This window comes from Pristiophorus japonicus, unplaced genomic scaffold (genome assembly GCF_044704955.1).
Source record: "Pristiophorus japonicus isolate sPriJap1 unplaced genomic scaffold, sPriJap1.hap1 HAP1_SCAFFOLD_317, whole genome shotgun sequence".
Taxonomy (NCBI): Eukaryota; Metazoa; Chordata; class Chondrichthyes; family Pristiophoridae; genus Pristiophorus; species Pristiophorus japonicus.
Window position 1 is genome coordinate 515096 of NW_027252966.1, and position 14240 is coordinate 529335.

At 51.4% G+C, this 14240-nt stretch overlaps 1 protein-coding gene across 1 annotated transcript in view; it reads left to right on the plus strand.

Annotated features, from left to right (window-relative positions):
* LOC139249522 (calpain-5-like) overlaps positions 1-14240 on the plus strand; it is a 37996-nt gene that overhangs the window by 10988 nt on the left and 12768 nt on the right. The window contains exons 3-8 of the mRNA XM_070872448.1: positions 5-213; positions 3927-4119; positions 6418-6611; positions 8239-8316; positions 10652-10847; positions 13736-13855. Coding sequence (XP_070728549.1) covers positions 5-213; positions 3927-4119; positions 6418-6611; positions 8239-8316; positions 10652-10847; positions 13736-13855 — 990 coding nt within the window. The remainder of the gene's footprint in view (positions 1-4; positions 214-3926; positions 4120-6417; positions 6612-8238; positions 8317-10651; positions 10848-13735; positions 13856-14240) is intronic.

Here is a 14240-nt window from a genome sequence, read left to right on the forward strand (position 1 = left end):
CCAGGTAATCCCGGATCACCGGGAGCAGGAATGGGACCCCAAACGCCCCGACACCTACGCTGGCATCTTCCATTTCCGCTTCTGCCGTTTCAGCGGCTGGCTGGACGTGGTGATTGACGACCGGCTGCCCACCATCAACGGCCAGCTCCTCTTCTGCCACGCCGACGACAGCCGCGAGTTCTGGTGCGCCCTGCTGGAGAAGGCCTACGCCAAGTGAGTGGGTGCCTGCGGCGGGGTCCCGCCGTGCCGTGCTGCGCCGTCTCACCACAAGGGGGCGCCCATTCATAACGGAGCGGAGGAGCAATTTGCTGACGACGCAAAGATAGAAAGCAAGTTGTGAGGAGGACGCAAAGAATCTGCAAAGGGATAGAGGCAGGCTCAGTGAGTGGGCTAAACATTTTGCAGGTGGAGTATAATGTGGGAAAGTGTGAGGGTAAGAAAAATAAAAAAGCAAATTATTATTTCAGTGGGGAGAGATTACAAAATGCTGCAGTACAGCGAGACCTGGGGGTCCTTGTGCATGAAACACGCAAAGTTAGTATGCAGGTACAGCAAGTGATCAGGAAGGCAAATGGAATGTTGGCCTTTATTGCAAGGGGGATAGAGTATAAAAGCAGAGAAGTCTTGCTACAACTGTACAGGGTATTGGTGAGGCCACACCTGGAGTACTGCGCACATTTTTGGTTTCCATATTTAAGGAAGGATATACTTGCATTGGAGGCAGTTCAGAGAAGGTTCATGAGGTTGATTCCTGGGATGAGGGGGTTGTCTTATGAGGAAAGATTGAGTAGGTTGGGCCTCTACTCATTGGAGTTCAGAAGAATGAGAGGTGATCTTATAAAAGAAAGATAGATTATGAAAGTAAACTTGCACAAAACATAAAAACAGATAGTAAAAGCTTTTACCGATATATAAAACGGAAAAGAGTGACTAAAGTAAATGTTGGTCCCTTAGAAGATGAGAAGGGGGATTTAATAATGGGAAATGTGGAAATGGCTGAGACCTTAAACAATTGTTTTGCTTCGGTCTTCACAGTGGAAGACATAAAAATCATGCCAAAAATTGCTGGTCACAGGAATGTGGGAAGGGAGGACCTTAAGATAATCACTATCACTGGGGGGGGGGTAGTGCTGGACAGGCTAATGGAACTCAAGGTAGACAAGTCCCCTGGTCCTGATGAAATGCATCCCAGGGTATTAAACGAGATTGCGGAAGTTATAGCAGATGCATTCGTTATAATCTACCAAAATTCTCTGGACTCTGGGGAGGTACCAGCAGATTGGAAAGCAGCTAATATAATGCCTCTGTTTAAAAAAAGGGGGCAGACAAAAGGCAGGTAACTATAGGCCGGTTAGTTTAACATCTGTAGTGGGGAAAATGCTTGAAGCTATCATTAAGGAAGAAATAGCGGGACATCGAGATAGGAATAGTGCAATCAAACAGACGCAACATGGATTCATGAAGGGGAAATCATGTTTAACTAATTTACTAGAATTCTTTGAGGATATAACGAGCATGGTGGATAGAGGTATACTGATGGATGTGGTGTATTTGAATTTCCAAAGGGCATTCGATAAGGTGCCACACAAAAGGTTATTGCAGAAGATAAAGGTACGCGGAGTCAGAGGAAATGTATTACATGGATAGAGAATTGGCTAACTAACAGAAAGCAGAGAGTCGGGATAAACGGGTCCTTTTCAGGTTGGCAATCGTTGGTTAGTGGTGTGCCACAGGGATCGGTGCTGGGACCACAACTGTTTACAATATATATAGATGACCTGGAAGAGGGGACAGAGTGTAGTGTAACAAAATTTGCAGATGACACAAAGATTAGTGGGAAAGCGGGTTGTGTAGAGGACACAGAGAGGCTGCAAAGAGATTTAGATAGGTTAAGCGAATGGGCTAAGGTTTGGCAGATGGAATACAATATCGGAAAATGTGAGGTCATCCACCTTAGGGCAAAAAAAAACAGTAAAAGGGAATATTATTTGAATGGGGAGAAATTACAACATGCTGCGGTGCAGAGGGACCTGGGGGTTCTTGTGCATGAAACTCTTTTAGAGTCTACCTGCAAAACATAAAACATGTATCCGTGCCACCCGACCTGGATGACACACACAAGACATTTACAAGGCCCTTTTTTTTGTTTTTTTTGTTTTGGTTTTTTTTTTGTGGTTTTTTTTTGGGCACTAAAATCAAATTTTTCCTTATTCCAGTGCCCCCTATAAAAGGAGAGGGGGACACTAAAAGCACCGGCAATTAAAACAAATTAAACTTTAAAACGTAAAATCAAATTAAAATTTGGTTGCCGGGCGTGATGATGCACTCCAGTCCCTCCGGTGCCCACCTCTCGCGGAAGGCCGCGAGCGTACCGGTGGACACCGCGTGCTCCATCTCCAAGGACACCCTGGACTGGATGTAAGAGCGGAAGAGAGGCAGGCAGTCAGGTTGAACGACCCCCTCGACCGCCCGCTGCCTGGACCGGCTGATGGCACCCTTGGCCGTGCCCAGGAGCAGTCCTACGAGGAGGCCCTCGGACCTACCCGCTCCCCTCCGCACAGGGTGCCCAAAGATCAGGAGAGTGGGACTGAAGTGCAGCCAGAATTTCAGGAGCAGCCCCTTCAAATAATAAAACAGGGGCTGCAACCTTGTGCATGAATCCCAAAAAGTTAGTTTGCAGGTGCAGCAGGTAATCAGGAAGGCGAATGGAATTGTTGGCCTTCATTGCGAGAGGGATAGAGTACAAAAACAGGGAGGTCCTGCTGCAACTGTACAGGGTATTGGTGAGGCCGCACCTGGAGTACTGCGTGCAGTTTTGGTCACCTTACTTAAGGAAGGATATACTAGCCTTGGAGGGGGTACAGAGACGATTCACTAGGCTGATTCCGGAGATGAGGGGGTTACCTTATGATGATAGATTGAGTAGACTGTGTCTTTACTCATTAGAGTTCAGAAGGATGAGGGGTGATCTTATAGAAACATTTAAAATAATGAAAGAGATAGACATGATAGAGGCAGAGAGGTTGTTTCCACTGGTCGGGGAGACTAGAACTAGAGGTCACAACCTCAAAATATGGGGGAGCCAATTTAAAACCGAGTTGAGAAGGAATTTCTTCTCCCAGAGGGTTGTGAATCTGTGGAATTCTCTGTCCAAGGAAGCAGTTGAGGCTAGCTCATTGAATGTATTCAAGTCACAGATAGATAGATTTTTAACCAATAAGGGAATTAAGGGTTCCGGGAGCGGGCGGGTAAGTGGAGCTGAGTCCACGGCCAGATCAGTAATGATCTTGTTGAATGGCGGAGCAGGCTCGAGGGGCTAGATGGCCTACTCCTGTTCCTAATTCTTATGTTCTTATATGAAACATATAAGATTCTGAGGGGGCTGGACAGGGTAGATGCAGAGAGGATGTTTCCCCTCGTGGGGGAATCTAGAACTAGGGGGCATAGTTTTAGAATAAGGGATGGCCCATTTAAAACTGAGACGGGGAGGAATTTCTTCTCTCAGAGGGTTGTAAATCTGTGGCATTTTCTGCCCCAAAGAGCTGTGGAGGCTGGGTCATTGAATAAATTTAAGGTGGAGATGGACAGATTTTTGAACGATAAGGGAGTCTAGGGTTACGGGGAGCGGGCGGGAAAGTGGAGCTGAGTCCATGATCAATCATGATCTTATTGAATGGTGGAGCAGGCTCGAGAGGCCAAATGGCCGACTCCTCCTCCTATTTATGTTTTTATGGGCTGGTGGGGTTCCTGCCTGATCCAGTGGGATTTTTGGAGGAAGGACACCAGTTTGCAGACAGGGGAGTGTCTTTGGACATGGTCCAGAAGGTTCTGCAAGAGAGGTTCCGGGAACACAAGAACAGTCTGTAGCAGGGCTGCATCGGGCAACTTGTGTGCCTGAACTCACCACATATCCCGTTCTGTGACAGGCTGAACGGCTGCTACGAGGCCCTGGACGGAGGCAACACGGGGGAGGCCTTGGTGGATTTCACCGGGGGAATCTCCGAGCCCATGGCCCTGGACAAGGAGGGCTACAGAACGGACCTCGAGAAGCGGAAGAAACTCTACCAGAACCTGCTGAAGGCCCACTCCCGGGGCTCTCTGATCAGTTGCTCCATTCGGGTAAGACCAGGCCCCTCCTCTGCTCTTCTGACCCTCGTCAGTGGGACGGTCGTGGGCTCAACTCCAGAGACTCGAGCCCATGATCCAGGCCCGACACTCCCAGTGCAGTACTGAGGGAGTGCCGTACTGTCGGAGGGGCAGTACTGAGGGAGCGCCGCACTGTCGGAGGGGCAGTACTGAGGGAGTGTCGCACTGTTGGAGGGGCAGTACTGAGGGAGTGCCGCACTGTCGGAGGGGCAGTACTGAGGGAGCGCCGCACTGTCGGAGGGGCAGTACTGAGGGAGTGTCGCACTGTTGGAGGGGCAGTACTGAGGGAGTGCCGCACTGTCGGAGGGGCAGTACTGAGGGAGCGCCGCACTGTTGGAGGGGCAGTACTGAGGGAGCGCCGCACTGTCGGAGGGGCAGTACTGAGGGAGTGCCGCACTGTCGGAGGGGCAGTACTGAGGGAGCACTGCACTGTCGGAGGGGCAGTACTGAGGTAGCGCTGCACTGTTGGAGGGGCAGTACTGAGGGAGCGCTGCACTGTCAGAGGAACAGGAGGAGGCCATCCAGCCCCTCGAGCCTGCTCCGCCATTCAATGGGATTACGGCTGATCTACAACCTAACTCCACCCACCCGCCTTTGGCCCATATCCCTTAATACCTTTGTTTAACAGAAATCCATCAATCTCCGATTTAAAATGAACAATTGCCCCAGCATCAACTGCCGTTTGTGGAAGAACGTTCCCAACCTCCACCACCCTTTGTGTGTAGAAGTGGTTCCTAACTTCACTCCTGAAAGGTCTGGCTCTAATCTTTAATATTCAGCACAAATAGCTTCTCTCTCTCTACCCTATTCGTTCCCCTTAAAATCTCCTAAACTTCGAACAAATCACCACCTCACCGTCTAAATTCGAAGGAACACAACCCTAGTCTGTGTAATCTCTGTGCTGGACCTTGTTGATAATGTCCCAAGAGCCACTGCTGCAAAATGGCGAGCGAGCATGTTGACTGTGGCGGCAATGTCTGACACACGTGACTCCGGGCTGTGAAAATCGTGTAACCAACGGGTTGCGTGCTGAGGCTCCCGCTTTGCGATACGCGGACGGACTGCATGCGATCCGAGCGGGGACTGATCTGCCATTTTGTGGGGAATCCCCAGTGACAGTCTCTGTGTCCTCCAAATAGGGGAGGACACCTCCACCCTCCGTAAACTTTAGCTCATCCAGAGCTCTGCCCTGTGTCCTAACTCGCACCCAGTCCCGCTCACCCATCACCGCCTGATCTCACCGCCCTGTGTCCTAACTCCACCGAGTCCCGCTCACCCATCACCCCCTGTGCTCGCTGCCCCGTGTCCTAACTCGCACCGAATCCTGCTCACCCATCACCCCCTGTGCTCGCTGCCCCGTGTCCTAACTCGCACCGAATCCTGCTCACCCATCACCCCCTGTGCTCGCTGCCCTGTGTCCTAACTCGCACCAAGACCCGCTCATTCATCAACAACTGTACCCCATGTCCTAACTCGCACCGAGTCTCGCTCACCCATGACCCCCTGTGCTCACTGCCCTTTGCCCTAACTCCACCAAGTCCCGCTCACCCATCACCCACTGTGCTCACTGCCCCATGTCCTAACTTGCACCGAGTCCCGCTCACCCATCACCCCCTATGCCCCGTGTCCTAACTCGCACCAAGACCCGCTCACTCATCAACAACTGTGTCCCGTGTCCTAACTCGCACCGAGTCTTGCTCACCCATCATCCCCTGTGCTCGCTGACCTACATTGGCTCCCGGTTAAGCAACGCCTCGATTTAACAAATCTTAAACCTTGTGTTCAAATCCCTCCGTGGCCCCTTGCCCCTCCCTATCTCTGTAATCTCCTCCAGCCCCACAACCCCCGAGATGTCTGCGCTACTCTAATTCTGCCCTCCTGAGCATCCCTGATTATAATCACTCCACCATCGGTGCCGTGCCTTCTGTTGCCTGGGCCCCAAGCTCTGGAACTCCCTCCCTAAACCCCTCCGCCTCTCTCCCTCCTTTTAAGACGCTCCTTAAAACCGATGTCTTTGGTCACCTGCGCTAATATCTCCTGATGCGGATCGGTGTCAAATTTTGTCTGATAATCACTCCTGTGAAGCGCCTTGGGGACATTTTACTATGTTAAAGGCGCTATATCAATGAAATTGTTGTGTGTAAACTTACCAGTGGGCTGTGCATGTAACCTCCGCGGGAACGGTCGTAATTCGCAAATTCTTTGGGTTTAAAGATTTCTAACCGCTGCCCCCTGACCCATTCCCCCCATTTTGTTGTGTGTTTGGTACAGCCCGAGTCTGGCGAACAGCTGGAGGCCCAGACAGGCTGCGGTCTGGTCAAAGGTCACGCCTACGGCGTCACAGATGTGCGGAAGTTGCGTCCGGGTGTGGGCCTCCTGTCTTTCTTTAACACGGAGAAGCTGTTCATGATCCGCATGAGGAACCCGTGGGGCAGCACGGAATGGAACGGCCAGTGGAGCGATGGGTAGGTGTGTCCGTTAATGTGGGCCGGAGCATTCTGTCTTCCCAGTCATCGTACTCCCAGGGCAGGTACAGCACGGGTTAGATACAGGGTAAAGCTCCCTCTACACTGTCCCATCAAATACTCGCAGGGCAGGTACAGGGGGTTAGATACAGGGTAAAGCTCCCTCTACACTGTCCAATCAAATACTCGCAGGGCAGGTACAGGGGGTTAGATACAGAGTAAAGCTCCCTTTACACTGTCCCATCAAACACTCCCAGGACAGGTACAGCACGGGTTAGATACAGAGTAAAGCTCCCTCTACACTGTCCCATCAAACACTCCCAGGGCAGGTACAGCACGGGTTAGATACAGAGTAAAGCTCCCTCTACACTGTCCCATCAAACACTCCCAGGGCAGGTACAGCACGGGTTAGATACAGAGTAAAGCTCCCTCTACACTGTCCCATCAAACACTCCCAGGGCAGGTACAGCACGGGGTTAGATACAGAGTAAAGCTCCCTCTACACGGTCCCATCAAACACTCCCAGGGCAGGTACAGCACGGGGTTAGATACAGAGTAAAGCTCCCTCTACACTGTCCCATCAAACACTCCCAGGGCAGGTACAGCACGGGTTAGATACAGAGTAAAGCTCCCTCTACACTGTCCCATCAAACACTCCCAGGGCAGAGGGATCCAACAACCCATCAATCAACTGGGCACTCTAGACTTGAACTATTTCTAACCAACTTGTGGTACAGAGGGACCTGGGGGTCCTTGTGCATGCAACACAAAAAGTTAGTATGCAGGTGCAGCAAGTGATCAGGAAGGCAAATGGAATGTTGATCTTTATTGCAAGGGGGATGGAGTATAAAAGCAGAGAAGTCCTGCTACAACTGTATAGGGCATTGGTGAGGCCACATCTGGAGTACTGCGTACAGTTTTGGTCTCCGTATTTAAGAAAGGATATACTTGCATTGGAGGCTGTTCAGAGAAGGTTCACTAGGTTGATTCCTGAGATGAAGGGGTTGCCTTATGAGGAAAGGTTGAGCAGGTTGGGCCTGTACTCATTGGAGTTTAGAAGAATGAGAGGTGATCTTACTGAAACATATAAGATTCTGAGGAGGCTTGACAAGGTGGATGCAGAGAGGATGTTTCCCCTCGTGGGGGAATCTAGAACTAGGGGGCATAGTTTCAGAATAAGCGGTCGCCAATTTAAGACAGAGATGAAGAGGAATTTCTTCTCTGAGGGTGGCAAATCTTTGGAATTCTCTGCCCCAGAGAGCTGTTGAGGCTGGGTCATTGAATATATTTAAGGTGGAGATGGACAGATTTTTGAATGCTAAGAGAGACAAGGGTTATGGGGAGCGGGCATGGAAGTGAAGCTAAGTCCATGATCAGATCAGCCATGATCCTATTAAATGGCGGAGCAGGCTCGAGAGGCCAGGTGGCCTACCCCTGCTCCTATTTCTGATGTCCTTGTGGGACGGGAGGTGTATGAAGGGCCAAGAGGTGGGACTGAGGGGATGGTGACTGGCCCCAGTGTGAGTCCTGCCCATCAGGAGAGCGGGGGGTGGAGGTGGGGAGATGAGGTGAGGCATCTCGTCGGGCCTGTGTATGGCCTCACCACCTTGTCCACTTTCATCCGTAGGTCTGAGGAATGGCAACGGATCAGCAAGGGTGAGCGGGAGAGACTGGGAGTAACCGTCCGGGATGACGGGGAATTCTGGTAAATTTCAATAAATACCCCCCAGCCCTATCCCTGTAACCTCCTCCAGCCCCTACACCCTCCCTATCTCTGTAACCACCTCCAGCCCTACACCCCTCCCTATCCCTGTAACCTCCTCCAGCCCTACACCCCTCCCTATCCCTGTAACCTCCTCCAGCCCTACAACCCTCCCTATCCCTGTAACCTCCTCCAGCTCTACACCCCTCCCTATCCCTGTAACCCCCTCCAGCCCTACACCCCTCCCTATCCCTGTAACTTCCTCCAGCCCCTACACCCCTCCCTATCCCTGTAACCTCCTCCAGCCCCTGCACCCCTCCCTATCTCTCTAACCCCCTCCAGCCCTACACCCTCCCTATCTCTCTAACCTCCTCCAGCCCCTACACCCCTCCCTATCTCTGTTACCACCTCCAGCCCTACACCCCTCCCTATCTCTGCAACCACCTCCAGCCCCTACATCCCTCCCTATCTCTGTAACCTCCTCAAGCCCCTGCACCCCTCTCTATGTGTTACCTCCTCCAGCCCCTACAACCCTCCCTATCTCTGTAACCTCCTCCAACCCCGACACCCCTCCCTATCTCTGTAACAACCTCCAGCCCCTACATCCCTCTCTATCTCTGTAAACCCCCTCCAGCTCCTACACCCCTCCCTATCTCTGTAACCTCCTCCAGCTCCGACACCTCTCCCTATCTCTGTAACGTCCTCTCCTTACACAACCCTCCCTATCTCTCTAACCTCCTCCAGCCCTACAACCTCTCAGAATCTCTGCGTTGCTCCCGTTCTGCCCTCTTGCGTATCCCGATTTCCATCGCTCTGCCATCGGTGGCCGTGCCTTCTGTTGCCTGGGCCCCAAGCTCTGGAATTCCCTCTCTAAACCTCTCCGCCCCTCTCTCCTCTTTTAAGGCGCTCATTAAGACCGACCTCTTTGATCAAGCTTTTGGTCACCTGCCCTAATATCTCCTTATGTGTCAAAATGTGTTTAATAATTGCACCTACAAAGCATTTTGGGATGTTTGACTACGTTATACAAATGCAAGTTGTTGTTATAGAGATTCACTGTTGACTTCTTTTCAGTGTAGCGAGATCTTGCAGTACTCCCACTGTCCAATAGGAAACCAACAGCATACGTCGGGCCCGTATTTGGGTACGCCGATAATGACAGGTGATTTTAGGCATGAATCTAATTATGATCAACACTCCCAAGATGAGGGTTTAAACCCTATTATCCTTCTATTTCTTTCTCCCTCGTGAACTTAGCTAGCTTTCCCTTCAAGGCATAACAAGTATAGTGAACAGTGAGAAGGATAGGGCGAGACTTCAGGGAGACATAGACAGGCTGATTAAATGGGCGGTCACGTGGCAGATGAAGTTTAACGCAGAAAAGTGTGATGTGATCCATTTGGGTAGGACCAACGAGGAGAGGCAATATAAACTAAAGGGTATAATCCTAAAGGGGGTGCAGGAACAGAGAGACCTGGGGGTATATGGGCACACATCGTTGCAGGTGGCAGGGCAGGTTGAGAAAGCGGTTAAAAAAGCTTACGGGATCCTGGGCTTCATAAATAGAGGCACAGAGTACAAAAGCAGGGACGTTATGATGAACTTTATAAAACACTGGTTCGGCCTCAACTGGAGTATTGCATCCAATTCTGGGCACCGCCCTTTAGGAAGGATGTGAAGGCCTTAGAGAGGGTGCAGAAAAGATTTACAAGAATGGTTCCAGGGATGAGGAACTTCAGTGACGGGGATAGACTGGAGAAGCTGGGGTTGTTCTCCTCGGAGCAGAGAAGGTTGAGAGGAGATTTGATCGAGGTGTTCAAAATCATGAGGGATCTGGACAGAGGAGATCGAGAGAAACTGTTCCCATTGGTGGAAGGTTCGAGAACCAGAGGGACACAGATTTAAGGCGATTGGCAGAAGAACCAAAGGTGACACGGGGGGAAACTTTTTGCACAGCGAGTGGTTAGGATCTGGAATGCGCTGCCTGAGGGGGTGGTGGAGGCAGATTCAATCGTGGCTTTCAAAATGAGTTGGATAAATACCTGAAGGGAATAAGTTAGCAGGGCTATGGGGAAAGGGCGGGGAGTGGGACTGGCTGAGGTGCTCTTGCAGAGAGCCGGCACAGGCTCGACAGGCCCAATGGCCTCCTTCTGTGCTGTAACCATGATTCTATAATTCCTAAAAAGGAATAGAAGGCTCGGGTGAGATGGAGGGTTGGGAGGAGGGTCGTGTGGAGCACAAATACCGGCTTGAGCCGAATAGCCTCTTTCTGTGCTGTAACCTCGATGGTCGTGATGAATTGACTGGGGGACATTTTTCTTCCTTCCTTGCGGTGCAGGATGAATTTCGACGACTTCTCCACCTACTTCACGGACCTGGTGGTGTGCCGACGGATCAACACCTCGTGGTTTAGCTTCCACAAAACCTGGGCGGAGGCCACTCTCTTCAGTGAGTGGCTCCTCTCCGCCTCTCCGCTGCAGAACCGAAGCGGAGGCTGTATCAACAACCAGGACACCTTCCTGCAGAACCCACAGGTCTGTGCCGGGTGAATCCCCATCAGCACGTGCTGGGGAGGGGGGGGAGCGGCGGATGGGAGGGAGCTGGGATCTTTCTGTTCTGTCCAACAGCGACAACCTGTATCCCACATCCTCTGTTACCTCCTGTAATGTATGTACCTGTGAGTATGCTCACAGGTTTGTAGAGCTATCGCACCCCCTCTATTTATTGGGGACTTGGCCTGGAGGGTGTTACACGGGGTAGTCCCTTGCAATCATTTTTTAAGTCGGTTCACTGGCTCCCAGGCGGCCTGTAAAACTCTGCGGTCTGGAGGAGTCCCTGTTCCACGTCTATGTTGTATGTGTGAGGTTGCAGCCCCTCTTCCAATATTTGAAGGGGCTGATCCTCAAATTCTGATTGCACTTCAGTCCCACGCTCCTGATCTTTGGGCACCCTGTGCGGAGGGGAGCGGGCAGGTCGGAAGGCCTCCTCGTAGGACTGCTCCTGGGCCTGGCCAAGGGGGCCCTCAGCCGGTCCAGGCAGCGGGCGGTCGTTCAGCCCGACTGCCTGCCTCTCTTCCGTGGTTACATCCGAGCCAGGTGCTCCTGGACATGGAGCACGCGGTGTCCACCAGTACGCTCGTGGCCTTCCGCGAGAGGTGGGCGCCGGAGGGACTGGAGTGCATCATCACCCCCGGCAACCAAATTTTAATTTGAGTTAAGTTTACTGTCAAAAGTTTAATTTGTTTAAAGTGTCGGTTTTAGTTCCCCCCCCCCCCCTTTTAATCAGGGGGCACTTGATTTATGGTTTCAACTGAAATAGTTGTAGAGCTGTTGAGTTAGGAGTGGCTTAGCCAGTCACGTGATGTTCACAAGACTCAATAAAACCCCAGCCAGTTGGGTTCGGGGGATCCACGATGGGGCAGCTGGTTGTGAGCCTGGTGGATGAATTGGTAATGTGTAGTGTGATTGTTAAACCTTTGTTAAAAAACCAACTAGTTCTTAATAGCAATGTGTTACTATGGATTCTTAAGCAAAGAATCCACGGAGCAAATACATTACACCTCCAGACTCAAATATTGAAATGCACGTCTGACCAGCCTCCCATCCGCCACTCCCCATAAACTTGAGCTCATCCAAAACTTGGCTGCCCCGTGTCCTAACTCGGACCAAGTCCCGTTCACCCATCAAACTGTGCTGGCTGACCTACATTGGCTCCCAATCTGGCAACAGCTCGATTTGAAAACATTCATCCTTGCTTACAAATCCCTGCATGTCCCTCGCCCCTCCCTATCTCTGTAATCTCCTCCAGCCCCACATCCCCGAGATGTCTGTGCTCCTCCAATTCTGGACTCTTGAGTATCCCCCTGATTTCCATTGTTCCACCAGCGGTGGTTGTGCCTTCAACTGCCTGGGGCCCCAAACTCTGGAACTCACTCCCTAAACCTCTCCGCCTCTCTCTCCTCCTTTAAGACGCTCCTTAAGACCGACCTCTTTGACCCAGTTTTGACCTGTCCCTAATATCTCCTTGTGTGGCTCGGTGTCGGGTTTGGTTCTTATTACACTCCTGTGAAGAGCCTCGGGATGTTTCAGTACATTAATGGCGTTATATAAATGTCTCATTTTGTTGAGAGCCGGGAATCTGCAGAAAAATAAACCTTGTGCTTTCAGCAACGTACAGTTCCCATGATTGAGTGTTCTGGGCATCATGCTCTCTCTGTGATCTTTCTACTCTCGGCCTCCTGCACTGTTCCAACGAAGCTCAACACAAGCTCGAGGAACAGAACCTCATCTTTCATTTAGGCACTTTACAGCCTTCTGGACTCAACATCGAGTTCAACAATTTCAGACCAGAATCTCTGCCTATATTTTTTGTTCGCTTTCCTCCTATTTTTTTTACAAACCCTTCTCTTTTTATTTTTCTCTTTCCCACGGCAGCTGGTAATTATTCTGCTATTCACTCCCTAGCTAGACCCATCTTTAGTTTCCTAACTTGTCCCATTACCATCTCATTCTTGCCCATCATCCCTTTTGTCTCTCTAATCTCGCCTGCCTTCTCCCCTATCACAGACCTTCCCATTTGTTCTTTCCTCCTCTCCCTCTTTCACTGCCCCTGCACTTCCTTAGCAATCTGATACATCTCAAACTTTTGCCAGTTCTGACGAAGGGTCACAGACCTGAAACTTTAACCCTGTCTCTCTCTCCACAGATGCTGCCCGACCCACTGAGCTTTCCAGCATTTTCTGTTTTTATCTCCTGAGTTTATCCTGGTTTTCAAATCCCTTCATGGCCTTCCTCGCCCCCTCCCTATCTCTGTAATCTCCTCCAGCCCCGCAACCCTCCCAGATCTCTGTGCTCTTCCAATTCTGCCCTCTTGCGCATCCCCCTGATTTCCATCGCTCCACCATCGGCAGCCGTGCCTTCTGTTGCCTGGGCCCCAAGCTCTGGAACTCCCTCCCTAAACCTCACCGCCTCTCTCTCCTCCTTTTAAGCGCTCCTTAAAACCCACCTCTTTGACCCAGCTTTGGGTCACCTGTCCCAATATCTCTTTCTGTGGCTCAGGGACAAATGTTTATTTAAAGCGCTCTTGAGAAGGCGCTATACAAATGCAAGTTGTTCTTTAACCGCTGAGTTTCCGAGCAACACATTCCGCTCCAGAGACTAGAATTCCTATTGTGTCAGCCGTGGCTCAGTGGGCAGCACTCTCTCTCTCTCGCGCCTCCGAGTCAGAAGGTTGTGGGTTCAAGACCCACTCCAGGGACTTGAGCACAAAATCCAAGCCAACACTCCCAGTGCCAGTACCGAGGGACCGTCTTTCGGGTGTGAGGTCTGCTCTCTCAAGTGGATGCACAACTGCTGCCTGACCTGCTGAGTATTTCCAGCATTTTCTGATTTTTATCTCTTGTTTTCTGTCCTGGTTCCCGCAGTTTGTGTTCGACATCCCAAGTGATGACTCCGCCCTGCTCTCCCTGCAGCAGGAAGACAATCGTTCGTATCGCAGAGAGGGTTTGGGGCAGAACCTGGCCATCGGGTTCGAGATCTTCAGGGTGAGTGGGGAACCCATACCCCGGGGGCGCAGGCTCCTTGTGAGCGGGGCGAAACAAAACCGGGGAGCAAAAATGCTACAGGTTGGATCTCTCTGGTCCGGCAACCTCAGGATCTTTCCGAACCATGGGACGTCACGCTTATTGGCACCTGTCGACAGTGCGCGGGCTCCTGTGTGTGTGTGCGCGTGCTGGCAGCCTGTGGGCAGCTCCCTCAGCCAATCGCCGAACACACTCACTGACTGATAGCCCCTCCACCCAATCGCCAAACACACACTCACTGACTGACAGCCCTTCCAGCCACTCGCTGAGCACACGCACTGACTGACAGCCCCTCCAGCCAATCGCCAAACACACTCACTGACTGATAGCCCCTCCAGCCAATCGC